The sequence below is a fragment of the Carettochelys insculpta genome, chromosome 5 (genome assembly GCF_033958435.1).
Source record: "Carettochelys insculpta isolate YL-2023 chromosome 5, ASM3395843v1, whole genome shotgun sequence".
Lineage (NCBI taxonomy): Eukaryota > Metazoa > Chordata > Testudines > Carettochelyidae > Carettochelys > Carettochelys insculpta.
In genome coordinates this window covers 27,043,724-27,067,041 of record NC_134141.1, presented here as the reverse complement: position 1 = coordinate 27,067,041, position 23,318 = coordinate 27,043,724, and the positions used below count along the sequence as shown (strand labels likewise).

The following is a 23,318-nucleotide window of genomic DNA, read 5'->3' as shown; positions in this document are numbered from 1 at the left end:
GTACCATCCAATCAGAGAGTTGATCTGGATGGTCCTTATCTTATAAAGCTGAAAAAAAGGCCACTTATAAAAGTAAACCTGTAATTCAGGATGGACTAAGACCCGTGTATTTCTTTCAGTGAGTGCTATAATGAAATAACCCAAATGTCATTTCAATTTGAACATAAAGGTTCCACTGCAGGAGGCAACCTCCTTTTGGCTGCACTCAAATGGAATTCAAGAAAGACTCTCACTCATTTTCTCTCCATAACGTTCCTCACCTGTATTTGGAGGGTGAGAAGGCCCATCCCAAACTAGGCAAGACAGGAAAGTAAACTAAGGATTAGAGAGATTGGGGAAACAGACTACAATGGAGGACAGAAGAGAAACATCCCTCTTTTTTTAAGTTCCATGACATGGAAACAAGCCCAAATCATAGGTAAGAGGTTTGGGAACAAAATTAAACACTTGAAAGCATGAAATCCAGCAGGTCACCTATTAAAAATATGTATTTGCAGGGTTTGGAATGAGCACAGAAAAGGTTGGCCCCTTCCTTTGTCCTCCCAGTCCTGAAAGGACAGAGAAGCTCTCATTCCCAATGAGGCTAAAGTGCTGCAATTCCTGTAGCAGCTTTCCTTGCACACAGCATTTGCCATCTGCAATTTTTTACCTGAAAATGCAAATAGATTTTTTTTAATGTCAGAAAAATTAGCCTGAGAGAAAACAGTTAATTTAAAAAGAATGTAAGAAACCAGTACATTAAGCTATAAAGAGGGAATGAAAAGAAAGAGATGTGTAAGCTTGTCCTTTTAGAAAATCTACTTTATACACAATGTTTTGAATAGAGCTGGCCAAAAACAGCAATATTTTCCACACAAAAAATTCAAAGGAAATGCAAACACTTTCATTTCACTTAAAGTTTCACAGTATTAACCCTTACCCAAAAATGGGACTTTAGAAAAAATTATACCTGTAGACTTGGAACCAAAGTCATCTATGTTGCAGAGTAAGAGTTACATGATGGTTAAATTTGAGCCGCAGTATTTTGAAGCTGAAGGATCAAAGCTCTAGTCCCAGCTTTTCAGGTGGACACTGGGCAATTTATACTGGAAATTGGCCTCATCTGCAACACTTCTGGGTCCATTACAACATAAGCTCTGCTGTCACTAGAGTGATTTCACTAAACTACTCTAACAGGCAACAACAAGAAGGTTCCGTGACAGTTGGTAGGTCAGTTAGAAGAGACAGAAGAACTAAGGCCCTTGGAGGGAGTTCCCTCCCCAGTCCCCATTGTTTTTTAAAGTCCTAAAACACAGGAAGAGTAGACTGGTACCAAGAGAGAAACAAATATACAAGCAGAATGCCCCTACATCAATCCTGGAGTGAGGGATTCACTTGTGTAACTGCAAAGTACCTTCAAGATAAAAGGATGCTTTTGGGGCAAAGTGATCCAAAGTTCGTACTTTTTTTTTTTTTGGGTAGATAAATATTTTTACAAAACCTAATAGTCCCAAGACTTTTAAATAGAAGGAGAGTCTACAAATGACAGAGTCTGATCTGAATGAGTGTGAGTAACCCAAGCATTATGAAAGAAAAATTCACTACAAACTGACTACCAAAAGGGGTGAAACAGATGGGTCTATTTTTCTTTAATTACCCAAGCCATGAGAAGTTAAGATTAAAACAGCAAAAACACTTTTAAAAAGATTAGTTTCAATTATGCTGTTCTGAACTTAAATTTGAAATTTCTGCTTTTTACATATAATTTTCAACCTAACAGCCTTTCTTTACAGAACAACCCTTAAGAAAAAGTCCTAGAAAATGTAACAAGAGCAGAACTCAATAGGGGTCTACAAAAATTAAGTAGACTTACATATCTTTTCTATAGATGCATTGTACAGTTACATAGCAGGAATAAAACCAACTCCATATAATGGTTAAAAAAAAATTACAGGAAGGATCTCTAACACTACCTCACTCCTACTAGTCCCATACCCATTAAATTATATAAAAGCCTTTTTTTTCCACAAGGAATTTGTTGGGGAGAAGAGTATATTCTGTAACAATGTAATGGTGCTATTCTGTGTTTTGAGGGATGGAGATAATATTTCACATAAGTACTATCACAGAAAATGAGGATCAGAGATTAAGGCTATTATTAAAGGATCCAGTTTAAACATAATTACCTTCTATTGTTCTACATAAGTAAGCATTTATAAGAACAGGCTGTATGTCATAAATTACATTTTTGGAAAACAGGAGGCGAGTGGAGGCTCAGTTACACGCAAGGCCACATAATGCTTCCATTTAGAGAATTCATATTTTAGGCAATGTCTAAGGTTATGGAACATGTCTTTTAACAACGTTACCTTTATTATTCATGTAACTGACCACATTACAGTAAACCCTTGATTTACAGACCGATTCAGCAGAATTCGGGAACAATGGATGTACGCTAGCCCCCCTCTTGTACCCAAAGCCAGCTTAATTGGGGCCTATAAAATCCTAATGCCTGCCTTCCACCCCCACCCAAAAAATGTAAGGGGCTTACCAGGGTGTCACTTCTAGCCTCCGTGGTCCGCTGCAGTTGAACTCTTCATAGCTGTCTGGACCTTCACTGCCCAGAGCCGCCACGCACTCCTCTCACCAGGGTGGGGCGCATATACAGGCAGACAGCATGTGCATACACACCCCTGGTGGGAGGAGTGTGTGGTGACTCCAGCAGCAGCTCCTCCAGCTGTGCGTCAGGGTCCAGCAGCACATGGCAGAGCTGCTCCAGCCATGTGGCACAGTCCCAGCTGCGCACAGCTGGGCAGCTCCAGCTGTGCGGTGGGGTCCCAGCAGTGTGCAGTGGGGCAGCTCCAGCCGCACGGCAGGATCTGGCGGCTCCTCCAGTGATGGCAGTCTGGTAAGTCCCCGGCTTTTTTTTCTTTAACTTTTTTTTTTTTTTTTGGGAGGGACTGGGGGACTAGGGAGCCTGATGGAGGTGGGTGGGCAGTAAACCCTCATATTTAATGGACTTTCAAGTTAAATGGACACCCCTCCTCCCCCATTAGTCCGTTAAATCCAAGGTTTACTGTAATTCACAAGTTGCATTGCATCGCAATTACTTAAAGATCAAATCTCCTTAGTTTACAGGTGATTTTTTTTTGTTGTTGTTCTCTTAATTGCTGGACTTGCAGCCTCGGCCTAGGATCTGACAGAAAAGCTGGATTATTTCTATGTGTGCACTGTCACTAGCGAATAACATTTCTGTAGGCCAAGTGTTGTTCTGTTACATATGTGCTATCAATACAATCACACTGGAATGACTGAGGGTATAACCGGAGGACAACGAGGATATATGTGTAGCCCTGACAACTGGGTCTTTGCCAACAATTTTGTTGACTGCACATGAGCCAAAGGAGAATCCATTTCACTCTTCTGGAGTTTGATTCTTCAAGGTTGACAGTAAAAAAAAGTTGTTTTTCTTCACTGATCCAGAAAAGTTAGTTTACTGTATCAGTCTTAACCATAAGTATTACATGTATTTTATTGGTTTATAGAAATATAGTTTTCTTGGAGGCAGGATTTCCGACTGTTATCACATCAGCACTGTTAAATACACAAACTGTAAGAGCTATGCTTCATTAACACCAGCTTCAATAAATAATAAACATTACCCTGTATATTAATACATTCTTTTATATTTTGTATAAGGGTTATATGAGTCACTGTAACTTAATGGTGGTTACAAATGGGAGTTGCATTTTTCATGTGTGTGTGTTTTTAAACCTTCACACATGAATGGGCTAGCCACACATTCTTGAGCACCACACTTCTATGGAACTTCTTCTCACTACGAACACACAACATTGTTGCATTTGACCAGAAGTGTGGAGAGTCACATCAGCTTTCATAATACCAATTATTACAGACTGGTATCATGAGTAGGGGACACGGTCCTGAATTAGCTGGCACAGTGCTGGAGATGATATCCTCTTGGAAGTTTTACCCCAGGTCCTCAGTGCCTAAGGAGCCTAAATCTCATTGGCTTGCAGTGAGACTCCGGGTATGTGCACAAATCAAGAGCCGTACACAGTCTCAACCATCCAAGCCTGCTCAAATTGAGCCATCATAGGTAACAATAACAGTGAAAGCTCCAGAGCAGGAAAGTGAGCCCAGCTTATGTTCCCATGCTGAAGCCTGTGCAGTACTATCTGTGTACAGGTTGGACCTCCCTGATCTCGCATACTAGAGCCCTCAACAGACCTGAATCAGGGATTTTGCCAGACTAGGGGAGGTCAATGCTCCCCTGGTGGCCTCCAGCGCCTACTTCTAGGTTCCATTCCTGGCCTCCCAGACTGAGCCACTTCCCAGCCCCAGACCATGGCTCCCTGCCGCAGCCTCCCTGGCCACAGGCCACCAATCTGGCTGGCCCTCTACCAACGGCCAGACTATGGCTGTTTGGCTCCTAGCCAACAGACTGCCAACTGGCTCCCGCTCCCAGCCACCAGGGCTTTCTTGTTCAGCAACATCTGTAGTTCTGCCAGCTATTCTAACTACATAGCACAGGTTGAACCTTTGAAATCTGGGACACCCTGGTCCGGCAACATCCACGATCCAGATGTTGTTGGATCAGAGAATCCCAGAATTCAGAGGTTCAACCTGTGCTGCTATTGTTGCACAACCTTGCAGGATTTAAGACAGATTAAATAGCAAAGGCTGTCCTGGTATCCTGCACAGCTCCCAAATGTCTCAGTGACTTTTGAACAACGAGACTTTGATACTTCTAAAAAAGTCACCCGTCTATGCCAATCAGTCACCATTGTGTCAGCTACCTACACTCTCCACAATCATGATCAAACACAGCAAATTTTTGAGCAAAGATAAGCCTAAAGCTGCTCAGAACAGCAGATCCACTACTACTTCTCCTGTGAAGCCCTGGAGTTCTCCGGAAGGGGAGAGCATGGAGTTTGTGTGGGGAATGCTCCCTCGGCATTTTGAAAGACACTAGCAGGGGAGAAAGAAGGAAAATTTAGAAGCTAGAGACTTCTTGTGACTAACAATGCTACAGAAATAGAGTCTGTGGCTCGTCTTCTGCTAAACTGCATATGCTTCTCTCTTCTGTCAGCATCAGGACCTCTTAGGAGACAAGTAACAATCAGTGAGGGGGTAGGCTAGCCAAGCACCCAGGAACCCTTTAGAGTTCAGCAGGCACTGACACAGAGGGACAACCATTGACACTATGGACACAGTACTGTCATCACTGAGAAGTCTGTAGCGAGAAACTGGACTGGAACTTAGTTAATGTAATGCTTCATGTTTTATGGGCATAAAACTAAAGCAGTGAAGTGCCTGAGCCCTACTCCAGCTTCCCTCTTCAAACATGAAGATTTCAGAAGTTTTTATAATCAAGGGCTGTGCTCTTAAACTGCACAGGGCTCTGGCCCCAGGCTTCTCCCACCCCAGGTCATGTATGTGTTGTGAATATTTTAATGACAGTTTTTCATAACAAAGATTTCAGCCCATGTCCTGTCCTTGTTGATTATTTTAAATGGCATCCTTAGGAACAGTGATTCAATCAGCATGAAAGATGATCAAAATGACCAGCCATGAATCAGGGAATCTGCTGGACCAGGGAAGGTCAATGCTGGTCCCTCTGCTGCTGCTGGCTGCAAGACTCTATCCCAGCAGCAGCAAAGGAGCCAGCATTGACCCAGCAGGGACTGGAGGTGGTACTCGGGGGGAAGAGGCAGGGTGGCTGAGGAGCATAGCCCAGCCAAGGGCTCTACTGACTCTTTTCCTGAGCTTCCCCCAACCCAGTTCCTTCCCAGGAGGGCAGGGGAGAAGTTGTTTGAGTACAGGTCCAGCAGCATCTGTAGTTCTGCCAGCTTTTCTAACTACATAGCACAGGCTGAACCTTTGAAATCTGGGACACTCTGGTTGAGCAACAGCTCTTCCCTGCTGACTGTGCCAGTCCAGGAGCACCCATGAAGATTCCGGACTGCAGATGTTGTCAAACTATGGAATGCTGGGCTACAGAGGTTGAAACTGTACATCCAAAAATGCAAATGGGGCCAGCTGAAGAGGTCTCTACTTCTAGAGAAGGATTTAAAAAGAAAATATAGTTTATTTTCAAATGGGTGATTGCTTCATTTGTAATCTAAAACTGTTTTGTCATCCTGTAACTGGGAGCACAACCATTGTGGTTCTCCTCAGAAGCAGTCACCAGAACAATTTACACTTAAAACATTTTATAGAAGCAAAATTTAGGTTGTCTATATGGAAAACTAACCCTGACAGATGAATCCCCATTGCAATCCTAGTGCCATAATAACATTGATGCATAATTAGAGGTTGGAACAAATGGCACAAAGTTTCAGGAAGGAATCCCAAACACAATATTTTCAGACAGCAATGACTAAACAAGGTATTTCAGCACATTCATAACTATAATCATACAATCCCTGCCGAGGTCAGAAAAGTCACCTATTTTAAGTTACACATACGTTCAAGTGTTTTAATACAGTTGGAGCTTATGTACATTAACTTGAAAACAAAAATTTTCATCAGTGTAGAAGTTCTTTAAGCATAAGCCTTTAAGGGGCAAGAACTCCATTTTCATGAAGTTTCCTTCTACAAGAATACAACAAAAAGGGAGAAAAATCCACCAAAATGCAACATGGAAACAGAATATTTCCAAAAAAAGTTTTAAAAAAGGAGTCTGCCCTAAGATGTAATTTGTGGTATAATTAGAATGATTGCCAGGCTGGCCTTGTGATGTTCTGTACATAATCTCTAGTGAGGACTACCATGTCAAAATGTGTGCAGTTTACACCGCTGGGGACGATCTGTCGAACTGCCAGCAAAAAAAAAACAAAAACAAAAAACAAAAAAAAGCCACACATTCTTAGCCATTTGAATTGTACATAATTCCCAGTAATAAAGATGGAATCAGAATTTAGATGGCACTTTTACTAGTGATCCACAAAATAAAATACAGGGCTTACAGAGACTGACAGTATAAAAGTATGTTTTTATCAGCAGATGTAACTCCAAGAAACACAGTGCTCATTTGCAGATACAATTACCTTGTGCATTTGGTGCATGCCCTCCTGTGGATAATCAGTGGTTCCCATACTGGGCATAGGATGTGGGACGCTAGGGGGTCCAGGACTTGGTCCCATCATGCTGTGTACTGAACCTGGAGAGGGTCCTGGTCCTGGACTAGGTCCTAGAATTGGTCCAGGTGATGGTCCTGGCCCTGGGGAAGGGCCAGGGTGAGGCATTGCCCCAGGATCTGTTGGTGTGGACATCTATGTTCTATCTCTTGTCCAATCAGCAGAGGAGCTCTAATTTCAAAAAGAAACAAAACATTATGTCTTACATTACATGGGGGTTAGTGGAATATACTCAATAAGAAACTATTTCTGATAAAACTATTTTTTAACTAGCATCAGACACACAACTAAGTTATCAGCAAGAAAATACTTCAATGATCCTTAATATGACACAATAATTTTCCCATCCTTCAAAAAGGCCCAGGAAGACTAGAGAAATAATACAGTTTGAGCAGCTTCTAGATATGTTTATACATCATCCACAGAAGCCAGGTGGATAAAAATCAGCATTTTTAATGAACAATTGGATTTCATTTATTTTAATTAAGTAGTTTTATTAAAATAAACCTAATTTGAAATGGACAATGTTAAGGCCTAAACTCATATAATCTAATAGAATCCTTTAAATACAAAAATGTAAAGCAAGTCATATTTGCTGCCAACGTTTCTTAAAAGTACAAGTACTGAAGTGGTCAAAGTGACTGGCTAAGCACCTAGAACCAATTTGCTGAAGAGCTAAACCAGCTTCTGACAGCAATAGCATCTTCTACAGATGCGGAGAAAGTTTTTTCTTCAGTTTGTTCAACTATTTCAGCTCGAAGTTAAGAAACCTACTGGGAGTTGAAAAATCAAGAGAGCTTATTTTCTCCTTCCAATTTATCAATAAAAACTGAGCGTGGGAGGATGACATCTACTAGCTCTAAAATTTTGAAGGACAGGGTGACCAGAAAACAATCCATTTAATTCACAAACTCCAGATAAACTTTGTTTAATAAATCAGTTAATTTTAATTGCAAAACGCATTTTCATAAATTTTCTTCTTGTGCATCCAGCACATTTAAGACTGTTTACTTAAAGAAAATATATCTTTTTAAATTATTTTGATGAAAATTCTAATTTAAAGCTTGACATAAAATTGTTAATTTTTTTATTTAGAGCAATTTACCAGATACTGCATCATTCACTCTTTTTAACTATTATAAAAGTTGTAAAATTAGTATTAAGTTATGCAATATAATAGCTGACTAAATTGCACAGATATCAGTTTATCTTCCTGATTAGCAAAGAGTACCATATACAGTGTAAAGGCCATACACTTTTAACTGAATTTGGTCCTCATGATGGATCTGTGTGTATCAACATGTATGTATGAACGGTTACCTGTCAGTAAGAATCAACTATTCTTCAGGAAAATAAATGAAGCACAAATGCAAAACATGATTCAAATTGATAAATTAAAATCAATGTTTACTGCTTGCTGATTTAAACCATGATTAGAAACAGAGACTTCAATCAAAATTACTTAAATCATTCCATCCTGCTTATAACAACATATTTGACAGGCTATTGGAAATAATACCTGGAAACCATGAATATAAGTATCTTAATTCATTACCACCACGTTATATCACATAGATTTGCAGAGAAGATAGCTAAAAGCATGAAGGACACCGAAGGCTAGTCTACAGTAGAATTGCTACATCTCTCCCACTGACACAGTAACTGCACCTCTCTGAGTGACAGTAGCTATGTCGGACAGAAATACCACTGTCCACACCAGTGCTTAAGTCGATAAAATTACAACAGTCGGGGCGGGGGCGATGTATTTACACCTCTGACCAACATACGTTCTACTGAAGTACAGGTTGCACCTCCCTGGTCCGGCACCCTCAGGCCATGAGTGGTCCTGAGCCAGGAATTTTGACAAACACGGGGAGGTGGGGGGAGGGTGTTAATGCTTCCCTGCTGGCTGCTGAGCCCAATCCTGGGCTCCTCTGAAGGCTGTTGGCCCACTCCCAGCTGCAAGCCCCGTCGTGGCCCCAGCTCCCCACTCTCCAGGCGCAGCCCCCGCTTCCCTCTCTCCCACCTGCAGCTCTCGCCATGGCTTCCCAATGGCTGCTGTATTTCCAGCTCACCCATTTCCTGGCTCCAGCCTGAGATCCTGCCACAGGACTCCCAGTTGGCTCCTAATCCTGGGTGCTGGACAAGAGAGTTATGGATTTCAAAGGTTCAACCTGTACACACTAGTACGTACAACCCCTAAGGCACCTAACTCACACCCATTTCTTTGGAAAATCTCTCCTTACGTGCCTCAGATAATGCAGAAATATAAGTTAAGATTTTATTAACAGGAAATCTTTACGTTACACAAAACTCTTTAAAAATCATCAAGACATTAATTTAGGACTTTTATTACTTCTGGATACAATACTAATATCAAGCAAATACACAAAGAACAGAGTGCTCTGAAGCAAACAGAGAGGCGTAAATCACTTGAGGGGTTCTGCTGATGTCAGAAAGCATGAGACTGCAGCTCAAGTGACTTATAAAATGACAAGAGCCCAGAGAATGAATTAGAGGCCTTCAGACTCCCTGGAGAACCAACTATTTTATTTATTTCTGTGTACTTGCAGAAGCAGGATATATCTCAGACCATTCTTCATCTCTTGCACTTAACAGTTTTGTCGGTCTCTAACATTTAGAACTTCTCGTTCACCAATGTACATGAAAAAATATTGTAATGCAAGGACATAGAAGTCATCTATGTCACTTAAAGGAAATGATACGAGCATTCCCTGTCAGTTTGCCAAGAAATAATAAAAATACACTTATCAAAGACTAAGTTCTAAATCAAGTGCTTTTAAAATAATAATTCTAGTTTTACTGTACAGTATCAAAATACAACAAACAGTGGATGAGTCAGAAGACCGATGAAAGTATCTGTGTCCCATTATTTCCCAGACCAAGCATAAATGACATGCAAACTAAGGGTATGTCTGCACTATGTGGAAGATCAACCCAATTATGGTCAGTCTTCCAGGGTTCAATTTCAGTCAAACTATTCAGGGTCAACAGTCGGTCCCCATACTCTGCAAATCGCACAAGAAGTAAGCGAGCTCAATGAGAGAGTTTCTCCCATCGACCTCCCTCAATTAGGATGGCAGGTAAATCAATTGTAGATAAGTCAATTACAGCTACACAATTGCCGTAACTGGAATCTACAATAGACTTTAAGGTCTAGTGTAGATCTGGCGTAAGCTGTAGCACAACCTATGGGAACCCTTTTAACTGCAACATATGGGAAAGAAGTTTTCTCAACCTGCTTATTAGAGGACAGATATAAACCATCATCTTACCTGGCTTCTCTACTGACTGCTAGATGGGATGCCAAGGACTGAAGGGACATGAAGAAAATTATCCTACAGTTAGGTTAGACAGGAGGGCCTTAGGTAAGGCAGGATGGGGAAGGTTAAAATGCCAGCTGTTCCCTTATGCTTCTGGTTTGTGCAGGTGGAATTTGAAGCTTACTGACAATGTTGCACCTTTCAATGAGCTGTGGGGTCATAAAACTAAATATTGCAAATAAGAAAAAAGTCCAGTCTCGAGAGCATTCTCTCATTTCTCCCCTTCATCTAGGTGTTGTCAAGAATGAAAAGTTTTTACAAGCTTTCATTTATAAATTCTGTACTGTCATGTTGTATTAGTTATTTCTTTACTTTGATTCAAGGCAACAAATTGGAACAAGTGCTGTTAACTCACTGAAAATAAACTATCTTGGGAGCCCACTCCTTGCAGAGTGAGACACAGAGATATCTCTGAAGCTTTACTGTTCAAAACAAAAGATAACAACAGAACACCACAGGGTCTAATTAGTCCCCCTACAGCCCCATGGCATGCTCACAAAAAGAATCATGTTTTTAAATGATTGCATGTGTACACAGCTTCTTGGAGGCCAACACTAAGATTGTTTTTGGCCCTAAAAGACATTTCCAAACAACAAAAGGGAGTTTCTATAAGGGATCCTCACCATGCTGAAATATGCAGCACTAGAAGGACCCCTTTATAACTGCCTCCTTATATCACACATCACACACATTTTAACAAGGTAAAACTTAGTAGCAGCACCACATTTAAGGCTGCCTTTCACAGGAACTAGGTAATTAACGTGAAAGTACCATATTTTCATTGTAAAGCCAAAAGAGATCCAGTATCTCATGTATTATCTGTACTGTACTTAAACCAGTCCATCAGGAGATACCAAACACTCCCTATGCACGTTTATTTCAAACTTAATTTTGAGTTTACATAAAAATTAACTGGCCTCATTTATAGCGCCATGTAAATGGCAAAATTATTTATGTGAACAATAGAAATTTTATGTAAGAGAACTTCGTACCCCATTAGAAATGAATGTTAAATCTTTCAACTATCTAACTACTCAAGTGAATCTGACATGTCTGACTCCAGAACAAACCCTTTTTCTGTTAAAAGGGATAAACTCACCCCGTCTTATAGGATATAACACTGTGAAATATTTTTTAAACAGATTTATATTCTGCGATTTTGTTTTACAAAAAAACACAACTCTTCTGCTACAGATTGTTCATCTCTACTCCAGCACTCTCTCATCTGGCAACATCCATAATCCAGCATTATTTTAGTTAGCCCAGGTGATCACTTATTATGGGTGTGGACAAGTCACCCAAGGTCCAATAAAGTTTGTTTCCAGCCACCAGTCCTGGCTCTCAGTGTTCTGTGCTGTTATTTAGCTGTAATTTACCCCTAGATATCTTCTAAGATCCCAATAAGCAGTGGAAATGTTGGTAATGCTGATGAACAATGACGTCCAGTGATCTGACAAATCCTTGTCTGGTACCAGTCACGTCCGGAGAGTGTTGGATTAGAGAGGTTCAACCAAGCACTAATTTATAAGAGCTAACTTCTTGGAGGAATATAAACATTCACTGACTGCCATAAGTGAATTCTACCTAAGAGTCCACAAAACACAAGAGAGATGCTTGTCCAAAGTATTCTCTCTCATGAAAGCCATCTGCAAAATGAAAAGCAGTGCCACTGCTATAAACCACAGTTCACACCGGGGTTAGCAATAATTTTGATGGGGGGAGGTCATGCCAAGAACTTGGTCAAGGGCTCCACTCTTCCATGGTAATGAATGGAGGATGTGCAATGTCTGGGATGGAGGTTGGGTGTAGAAAGGAGCTTAGGTTAAGGGAGTGGGGTGCAGGAGGCAGTATGGAGTTTGACAGGGCATTTGAGTGAAAGAGGAGGTTGGATCCGGGGGAGGGTCTGGGAGTGGGTATGGGTGTAGGGGGCGGTGCAGAGGGTTTGGGTTACATGGGGTAGGAGTGTAGGAGGGAGAGCAGAGTGTCGAGGGGAAAGATAGGAGATAGGATGCCAGGAAACACTAATCTAGGGTACTCCTGGCTAGCAGCCCATCAAGTTTCTCAGTCATGCTCCCTGCCTCCCCTGCCCACACAGGCCACCCATGGCAGCCAGCTGCAGGGGCCATGTGTGCTTCTCTGACGGCTGTGAGCCTGATGGGAGAAGAGGAGGGGTACTCTGTGCATTCTCTGTTCTTCCAGCGATAGCTCCCACTGCCCGGAAGCCGGACAGTGGGAGCTGTGAGACTGTGCTAGAGACAGGAACAGCGCATGAAGCCTCCCCACCACCACCCCCCAGACTCACAGCATTCAGAGATATGGCAGGAAGGGAACCTGGCTGAGGCTCCCTTTGTGCCATGGGCCTTATTCTGCCTGGCCCCTCATTTATACCCTATCCTACCAAAGGACAGTCCGCTGATAAAGCAGAATTGCTAATATGATTATGGTCTATATAATTCAAGAATGTGGGAGGTATATGTTTACTGAGCTCATCAGAGGAGCTTAAAGGTGGCCAACTTTTGAATTTCACGGGAAGTTCACTACCTAATTCCTTTAAACTCCTCTGAAAAATCTCAGCCTCTCTAAAGCAAATTTTCACAAAGAGATATCAACTACAACATTGACAGAGTGTAAGTCAGAGTCAGTCCAGACTGCACCAGCATATCTCTAGCTAACATTTTAGCACTGCGTTTTTAGATATGTGAACAAAAGAAAACTATCGTAGTCAGTGTTGACCAATTAGTTTAGAATAGGAATTTACCTTAGTTGCAGATATGAGAATAGCATTTCCAATAGCGTTTTAAGGATTGTATTTAAAAATCCAAAACATTTCCTCCCCCCTTTATAGTCAGAACTATGTGCCCAATCTTGCAGTCCTCACAACACTTCTGTTGAAGCCAAAATATTACTGTAGCTTCCACAAAAGTTTGCATCTGTTTTTGAACTGAACCCTGAATTACACTCTAGAACCCTCTGGATCCTATGAGCCAATAGCTCATCAGGCTGAAGTGTTAAAGCACTTCAATTTAATTGCCAACGATACACCAGCTAGCAATTGGCCAGCACCACATCCAAATGACTTTGTACCACTTCCAATTCACATAACTGTAAAATGCATACCTCATCCTTCAGGTCTGAGTAGACAAACTCCCAACCTTCAGGACTGACATCAAGCATCTTAACCACTCGGTCACCATACTTCTGTAACTTTACATCGGGGCCCTCAAATTCCTACCAGGGAGAGCTCTAAACTGCATGGACTGCAGACACAGGAAGGGCTCTGCTGTGTCCATGTGCGCAGGAGACTGAGCCCCCTTGCGCATAGAAGAAGAGAGAATGGCATATGGCAGGCCTATGCATATGGACTGTGTGGACTGAGGGATAAAGTAATTGGCTCTCTCTCTCTCTCTCTCACACACACACACACACACACACACACACATATTATCCCAGAGGATTCTTTTCTATGTCGCCAGTCTATACTGGGGAAGCAGATGGTGACTGGCTGCACCCTGGGGCTCTATGCCATCCTCCCTCCTGATCTTACATTATCTGTATCTGCCACAACCTAGGTCACATCCAGGAAAGGGTTCGCGTCAGTATGGTTCCGGTTAAGCTGTATGGGGATGGCTGAGGAGTACGTTCCTATCAAAGTCACAGTTCATTTGGTCAATTTCAGAGTCACAGGATTTTAAAAATCGTAAATTTCATTGCTTCAGCTATTTAGATCTGAAATTCACAGTGTTGTAACAGTAGGGGTTCTGACCCAAAAGAAGGCTGTGGGCAGACTACAAGATTGCTGGTGGGAGGAGATGGAAGGTTTGCTGTATTCCCAACCTTACATCTGCACCACTGTTGGGGACAGCACTGACTTTAGAGCTGGCAGAGCCGCCAGCAGCAGCACAGAAGGATAGCACGCATGGTATTGCAACCCTTACTTTTGCGCTGCTGCTGAAGGGGTCCTGCCAGCAGCTGCTACTCAAGCCATCCAGCTTTGTAGGCAGCACAGAAGTAAGGATGGCAACCCTCCTCTGGAACCCCCACTCATGCATCTGATGAAGCAGGTCTTTGCCCACGAAAGCTTATGCTGTTGGTCTATAAGGTGCCATAGGACTTCTTGTTGTTTTTAATCCCGTACAATAACCTTGCACCCCCAGTTTGAGAAGTGCTTAGCTCCTTTACAAAATCTGTATAGCGTACAGGTTAAAAGTACACAACAGACCAGATTTTATGCTCTGTGATGCATTTTTCATGGCAGACAATTTGGCAGGGACCTAGAGATAAGGAAGAGCCCTCCTGGGGATCTGCCAATTTTGAAGCTCGGCCCCAACCGCATTTTCTGTACCTGGCAGTGCTGAATGGGATGCAGAACATTTGCAGTCTGTAAAATTTGAACAAGTTATCAGGGTCAGACAAATCCTTGAGCACAAAATGTTTGACGCTTCTGCTTTACATGCATACAGAAGGTTTCACTCAGGTGACCTGTAACAGGAAGGCTGGAAAAGAACAGGCCGGGGCAGCGTTCCATATAAGCTGAGTGCTTGGGCAGCCACCTAACAGAGATTCAGATGCCACCCAGCTGATCAGCAGAGTGCCCACAGTGGAACATCATGTTTCTATTGGTGATGGACATCCACATATGCCGTGATGCGCATAACTAATTTTTTCCATCCATGAGTGCAATAACTTTTGAGGCAACATAGTCCAGGGTAATCAAGGTCCAAATTTCTTGAGTAAAGATATAAGCAAGGTCAAGGGTGGGCAAATAAATAAATAATAATACATAAATAAACAGATTTTGGGATCTATTCAAAATTATCTGGCAGTCCAGATTTGGTCAGTAGTCTGTCCACCTACTCACTATGCCTGGACTAGAACTAGGCCAGCCCTGAGGAAAAGACAGTCTCTTAGCAAAGAGGGACTGTGCCTAGTGTAAGCCTGGATGGAAAATCGCGTGTGTTTGAGAACACTGTTAATATAATAAAGCATCCAGTCCTTAAGAACGGCTGTGATTACAAGACTGTGGAATTTGTTGCAGAAGCTCTAGTGAAGGAGAAAACAAGGGCAGGGCGCAGCAGAAGCACCTCTAGCCATGAGGGACACACGTGGCTGCCCCTTTTACTTGATTGCTAAATACTATTAAACAATACATAAAGAACAGTGCAGACCTTTCAGCGGCATCTGGGCACCCTATGGTTTGATTTTTAAACACCGAGAGCATCTGAGAACACTACAGCATACTTACAGCACCACATTAAGTTAAATAGTCCACAATGAATGTCACAAATAGCTCTCAACCCCCAGTGTTCTTCCCAAACAATTTTAGTCCTAGGGTCACTCATACTTAAACAAATGGTGGGCCTACATATAGGTGTTCCATTATGCTCTGAAGGTCAAAATCCGGAGGAACCAAAAGGGAAAAAATTCCTTAGCCAGCAATGCCTCTACCTCCAACTCCTCAATACATCTCTCAGCTGACCTCATTTGGAATCATGGCCTTTGCAGAAGCCAGATCAACATCATTTAGGGCTTTATCTATTACGCCTTATCTACACTACCAAGGGCCGTTTACCTAAGTTACACAATTTCAGATACATCAATAATGCAGCTGAAGTGGATCTACTTAAGTCTGCTTTCCACATTATGTTCACCGCAGTAAAGATGACAGCTCATACTCTCCTGTTGATTCTACCTACTTCTAGTACCAGAGTCGACAGGAGAGCGTTCAGCAGTCAGTTTTTCATGTGCAGTATACACGCAATAAATCAACCCCTGCTGGAGCGATCACTGACCATCGGTCCAGCCCATAGTGAAGACATGCCCTTAGAAACAACACTAAATCACTCCAGAAGCAGATGAGAAGCTACAGCGGTTCAAAGAATGGAGGGGTAATATGCTTACTTTATAAGAGCTTCTAAAGTGTAATATGCAACCCGCTGTGAGAGATCGTCTACACATGAAACTATACTGGGATAAGGTAGGATATCAATTTAAAACACTACAGTTGTTGTACATTCCAGGTAGCCATTCTTATTCTTGTACATGAGAGACTTTTTCCAGTTTAGCATATGTTGCCTTCTACGCAGTTCAAGATAGACCAGAAAAAAACCACTCATATCAAAACAAGCGTCCATCTGTGAAGTTGTAACACCCATCGCACACAAACCCAAAGAAGTCATGCTTCTGCTCCAGGTGACCTGTAACGTTAACCACACACACTGAACAATGTACTAATACAACCAAGAGTTAATGGAGGCATGGATGTTTGTTGCCATTCCACATCAGGGAAACGCTGTAACATCTTGGCTACATCCAAATGAAATGAGCAGAGCTAGCCAGAGCTGTTATCTGGGAATCCAAGACCAGTGAGACACCCCAATCGACCTAGATGCTACAGGCCACTTTTTCATAGGAAAGATATACTGTAACAACAGATGAAGCAACCACACACAGCTTCAATTCCTCTACAGGATGAACCTCTCCAGTCAGGCAACATCCGTAATCTGGCATGATTTTAGTTAGCCAGACAACCACTTATCATGGGTTTAGCAAAGTTACCCATGGTCCCATAAAGTTTATTTAGAGTCACTAGTCCTGGCTCTCAGTGTTCTGTGCTGTTATTTAGCTGTAATTCACCCCTAAATGCCCTTCTTAATCTTAACCCTTTATTCTTATGTTCTTAACCTTAACCAAGTTACCTAAATCATAATCCTAGTGAAGACCAGGCAGTCTATAGTTTTCACACAAGCTGCTTGGCCTTCACTTGTTTCTCTACCTTGAGCTAGCTAACTCAAGAACACATCTGTATTTTTCCCAATGACGTAATTTGTATGTGGTGATCATTAACATTAGTTATACAAGCCTTCAAAAATCTGTCTCAGCAAGAGCCCTTTCTAAACTACAAGAATATGATAAAGGAAGACAGAGAGACTTTTGAATGGGAAGAAGTGCCTTTACACGTGTTGTACAAAAAATCCCATTCACATGCCAATGTAATTGTCACATCTTGTTCGCAAACTACCAAATGGGGACTTGCTCCTTCACTGTTCCTTCCTCTATTTTATCTTGCTAATTAATCATAAAACTTTTGCCTGCCGCCATTTTCATCTTTGTGTCACAAACCTGTATTAATCACTTCAGTAGAAGAATCAATCAGAAAGAAGACACTGAGCTGAGGTGGGCAGAGGTCCAGGAGGCTTTCTTGATGTGCAATCATCACCAAAAGCAGCAAAAAAAATACACAGTGTCTTAATGATTTATGAAAGGCATTCTCATTTGCTCTCTAGTGACAAATTCCCCTTTAAAAAGGGATCACATCATTATTATTAATTGGGACCATAATTTGAGAGAGAGTGCAGACTTTTTAAAAAAAATGTTATTACTGCACACCTTCTGATCTTAACATCAAATAAAAACTGAAAAATAAGACATTTGCAGATGTTAATTTTAGTTCTACTTCTGTCAAGAATATATTAAATAGAATTCCAACGTTTGCAATATAAAACTGCTGGCTGGGTCACTTTTTTCTTGTCAAACTCAAGCTCAGGCATTGGTCAAAGCACTTTTCAGACTTGATGAGAAATGCTCACAAGACCACTTTAGAAATGAATAAAAGAAAAAGATCTAAGTCTGCTTTGAACACAGTCTTGTGGTGCATATTTTCTATGAAACACCATAGTAATGCCTGTCCTGAAGATAGGACATAATTCATAAGAGAAATACTGTATTTAACAAAGCATTACCTTCACCTCTGTCAAGTCCACGTTACACAATATGTCTAACTTTGAATTTATTTAAAAATGCTCATTACTGGTATGATCTTTTTGCCTCATACTGCTAACGTATTACATATGGGCACAAAACCAGTCTCTAATCCTGTCCTTTAGGTACATCATTTTTTTTCTTTGATTAACAAAAGGACTCAAAGAAAAAAGTCAATGAGAATAATAGGGCAATTAGGTTCTATAAGAGAAAGTGTGCCTTGATTTGCATAACAATACACTAACTCACAACAGCAAAAGCTGCCCCTCCTCCTAACATGTAATTGGTTTATACTACCAAAGGAATGGAATTTGGCTTAACATTCATTGTCCAATTCCAGACCTCCAGGGTTAGTGGCTAGAACTAAAGGATACTGGAGCAAAGGATTTTTTAATGCAAAAGGAAGAACAATGCTGTACATGATATACCTGGAATATGCCTTCTGAAGAAAAAAAAATAACCTCAGTATTTAGTTGGCTATAATTTTAAACCCTTTGTATCTAACTCTTTATGCAAATTGCTAACCAGTTTTCTAAAATCTTAATCAACATAATTAAAAGAAGAGAATGGAATCCTCTCAAACGTTTGCAAATTCTGATAAGTAGAAATAAATGGTGAAACTGCAAGAGAAAAGAATACTATCTACACAACCACTAAGATTTAATCAAAATATGCATTTAGTAATATAGCGGCCTTAATTTATTTCAACTTAATTATTTCTTGAAGTGAAAACCTAATTCACCAACATCCCTCGCTCTTCTTTAGTATCCGGTTACACTATCTGTTTGGAGAAATAAAAACAAACTAAAAGCAAAGTAAAAGCTTCCAAGTATAGTATGTGCTAATCGAACGTGGAGGGTGAGAGAGAAAGCAGCAAGTAAGGTACAAACTTTTGACGAAAAATACGAAAAAGATTTCAAACAGCACTGTCCCCCAGCCCTAGAGTTGGAGCTAGTGAGGAAGTCTTCTCACTCGGATTTTCTTCATTAAATGGTAAGCTTTCGCCTTTTAAACCCCACAGTGTATCTTCCGGAGTTTTGCACAGGCCTCAAGTTTATGTCTGCACCACACTATTGGTGCTGCAAGCCAGACACACAGCAAAGACTCAGGCACTAGCATTTTCCTTCCTCCCTTTCAGGAAAGTTTCAGACCCGATCGCCAGGACCTAAAAATCCATTTCGCAAGCTCCAGCTCGGTTTCCTTCTCGGACTGTACAGAGCAATGGCTGCGGAGCTTTCCCTTGCCGGGGTACGAGACCTTTACCTTGCCGAAGTGGCAGCCAAGCCTCCTCTCTAGGCACGCACTAGGGGGCTTAGAAGCCAGGCGCAGGGACTGAAAGCATGTTTCACGGCCAAGCTAGGCCTGTCTCTCCCCTTCTTCCCTCCGTCATCATGTCACGCTGATCAAACATGTCTGTGTGTGAGAGAGAGCGAGAGTCTGTATTTGGCGGCTGTGACTTCCTGATTCTCTGCTGCTGATCACACGCACTCGGGGACTGGGGGGGGGGGACACACAAATCCCCAACCACCACTTAAACCTCGCCTCTTCCTCTCTCCAAGCAGACAGGCAGAGAAGCCAGCGCCAGCTGCCCTCCTCTCCTCCTCCAGACTCACTCCAACGCACAGCGACCAGCAACAAACTGCAACATTTGCTGCAAGTCCCCCCTCCCCCCTCACTCAATCATCAGCAGAAAACTTTTTTTTTTTTTGCAAACAAAACCTAATTCCCTCCTCCCCGGGCGCGCGGCTGAGAGTCCCTCCTCCGCACACAGCCCCCATCTATGTTCGGCACAACCCCCTCCACCCCACCAAAATGACTGACATTTTGCTGTGCACACCGGAAATAAAGCGCGGTGTGCTTTCAGAGCGGGGAGGGGGTATTAAAATTGGAGGCGCGCGGTTTATGCCGCTCGCAGCTTGCCAGGCTGCTGCAAAGCGGGGGGGGGAGGTGGCCTGCTGGAAGCGGCGGGGTGGGGGGGAGGGAAGGAAGAGAAGCTATTTTGGGAAGTGAATCGCGACACCTTTCCAGCAGAAGAGGAGCGACTGGCTGCGAGCGCGGATGTTTGGTGTGTAATGGCCTAGAGACGCGGGGACTAAACTGGAAGGCAACAGGAGCTGAAGTCCTGGCCCCCACCTTCCCCTTCTCTCCTCTACCCGCCCTGCCGCGGCTGTGGGTCATGTTTGTGACAGGCAGGCAGGGAGATTATCCGGCTCATGGCCTCCTCGGCTTTGCTGGCTAACGCTGCTACTCTAAAGAGCAACCCCCTCCGATCTCTCCCTCCGCCACCCCACTTCCTCGGCCACGTCGGTGAAAATGTTTGCGCTAGAGAAAGGCCCCTCCCCTGGAAACCCCCCCCCAGCGAAACACCTACCCGCGGTACCGCTCCCCCCAGTCCCCAGGGCAGGACACAGTGAACTTCAGCATGCACCACTCAGCGCAGCGCAGCCAGACTGCTGCCGCCCTCGCCACATGCACCAAATACGACCCTCTGCCGCGGCCGGATGGGGGAAAGGGGGGGTACAGTCTCCCTTCCACTCCCCTTCTATACCCACCGAACCACAGGCAGTGCAGAGCAGTTGCCGGGCGGAGGAAGAGGAGAGCAGCCCAGCCGACCGGCCCTAGCTGCGCCTCCCGGGGCTGTTGCTTCTTAGGATCTATTTCTGTCGCAGCTGCCGCTGGCCCGGAGCCTTTGCAAATCGCTCGCTTCAGCAGCAGCGGCAGCGGCGGCAAAGATTGCGAGAGCCGCTGACGACTGTTATTTACTGCTGGCTCGACACTCCAGCCGCCTGCTTTAAAAAACAGGGGCTGGCCGGCCGGCCGCGTCCTCCGTCCCCTGCGCGGCCAGCCTCCCAAGTCAGGAGCCGGGCGTCCGCCTTACGAAAGGTTTTCGGGATAATTTCCCCACGATCGGCTCCAAAACTTTCTTCTCTCCCGGGAACGGGGGGGGGGTCGCACCCTTCGGGCCTGCGGGGCGCGTATCCTTCCCTGCAGGGAGGTGGGAAGGCGGCTCCGTGCGTGCGTGTCAGCAATAAACAACACATTCTTCCCAGAGGCGACTGACTCCCGGGGCAGGTTCCCAGGGCGCCAGCAGCCCTGGTAGGGGGCGCGGGGTGAGAAGCGGGATCTGAGTTATATTTACCTTGCTCCGGCAGCGTGGCGTGGTGCAGGGCTCCCCTCTCCCGCCCCGAGTCACCCAGAGTGCAGCGCCGGAGAGAGAGGGACTAGATTATGAATATGACTTCATTGATGACAGCCATTCCCTCCTCTTCCTAAACTCCTGCCCCTGGCTCCTCCTCCGTCCCTGCCTTACACCACCGCTCAGGAAGAGGCTCGGCTACTGGCTCGGCTGGGAGAGAGGTCCCGCCTCGCCTGCAGAAAGGCCCAGCGCATTGGCGGCTGGGCTCCGCCATTCAGCCCTGCAGCCGGAGGAGGAGATGCACAAGAATGTGCTTGGAGAGAGAGAGAGGCGCGTGTGTGGCTATAAATGTGCTGGATGCAGCCCCTCACCCCCCTTCGCTGTTTGTGCCTGCCTAAAAGAAGGAGGGGGGCGTGCAAAGGCTGCGGGCTGAGTATCTTCGCTGGGGTTGTTGGCGTGTGATGGGGTTAGAGCCCGACGGTCCCCAGTGTGGGAGACAGGAATTGTGCACCAGCAGGAGTGGGGATAGTAGTTTGGGGGTAGGTGAAGAAGGTGCTGGAATTTAACTGTGCCTGAACCTGCCCGAGCATGTCTGCAGAGACAGAGTGGGAGGTGAGGGTTGGAAGGAGAGATCAGAAGGCTGTTTGTTCTACCTGCTGATTGTTTGTTTTTAAAGGGCCCCACAGGGCATTGCCGTGCACGCTGAAACTTTTTATTCCCTTCCTAATCTGCGATCATAGACCTTTCTTTTGTGAGAAGAGGAAAGTTGCAGAGAACATTCCAGCTAAATCTGTCTGTCACTCAGTTGGGCTTTCAACTTCCAAATGCCTGCTAATGAAGATGTAGCACCAGTCGTGATATACTATTCTTTACAAACTATTCCTTCCAGATGACCAGGGGTTTGTTTTGTCATTGGTCTGGAAAAAGCTATTAAACTAGTCATCAGATGTAATCTGCATGTAAAAAGGCTGCAACTGTGCTTGGAGGGAAGTTGGGGGTGGATCTGATTTTTAGGAATAACGAGTAAATTGTGTCATTCTGGTAACTCCCCTCTCTCTACCTTCCTTTCAGCCTTAAAACTCCCAATATACTTGCTTATGTAGGGGTGAGATAATTTAATTATGCAGTGGCGGTTTCCCCTTCCCCATACTTAACTTGATGAGCAGTCATGTAAATCTATCCCAATATTTCTAGAGAAAATAGCAGCTCTAGCGAGTACATTTTGGTTTGTTAAATTGTAAGCCCTATTATTTTTAAACCCTCTCTAATGTGAATGTTTGAATCATAAAACTAAAGTAGATCCTGTTTGACTGTATTAAAATATGATTTATTCCTTATTTTATAATGCGATAGGCTGAATTTCTCATTCCAAGTGCAGTAGAGGATGTGATTTTCTACCTTGGAGTAAAATCTTGTGTTAAGAAAAATACCACTATTAAAATTAGGCTATGAGCCTATTTGAAATGCAGGTACTTTATTTACTGGTCTTAGTCACCAGCTGTAGTAGTTAAAAACCTGAAACAATGAGACAGCACCAAGTGCTCCATGTGGATTAAGTGATAGGTATTGTTTACATGGGTCCACTTTTGCTGAAATCAGTGGCTGGATTATAATGCTAGATATACATGGCAAATTATTGCTTATTGTGTTGTTTTCCTCAAGATCTTATTACTTGATCGTGAACCTAAGGTCCTTAGCTATTCTTAAGTTAGTATCAAAATGATAAAAGATAACTGCACTAAAGAGAATCACTATTAAGCTGCAAGTAGCCAATAAAAATCTGTTCCTTAGAAGAGGAAGCTGGTATTCAATAGTGCCTATATGAGGAAAAACTTACTTGGGAACAAATTTAGTGAGACAGTAGTGCAGAATGCAAATGTGAATCTGTGAGTAGGTAGGAGTAAAACAATAATAAACTATCCAATACATGTACAGGGT

General features: G+C 43.3%; 1 protein-coding gene across 6 annotated transcripts in view; it reads right to left on the bottom strand.

The window, feature by feature from the left end:
• The window catches only part of SMARCA2 (SWI/SNF related BAF chromatin remodeling complex subunit ATPase 2), a 187,630-nt gene extending 166,099 nt beyond the window's left edge, over window positions 1-21,531 (bottom strand). For 4 of the 6 annotated variants that reach the window (XM_074994827.1, XM_074994830.1, XM_074994831.1 and 1 more), the window contains exons 1-3: window positions 21,384-21,531; window positions 19,508-19,657; window positions 7,053-7,313 (exon numbers count right to left, since the gene is read on the bottom strand). In XM_074994827.1, coding sequence (XP_074850928.1) covers window positions 7,053-7,277 — 225 coding nt within the window. In that variant the 5' untranslated portion in view covers window positions 7,278-7,313; window positions 19,508-19,657; window positions 21,384-21,531. Of the gene's footprint in view, window positions 1-7,052; window positions 7,314-19,507; window positions 19,658-20,796; window positions 20,999-21,383 lie in introns of those variants that run through there. The other 2 variants (XM_074994828.1, XM_074994829.1) reach the window with 2 other exon arrangements.
• Between the last annotated feature and the right edge of the window lie 1,787 nt (window positions 21,532-23,318).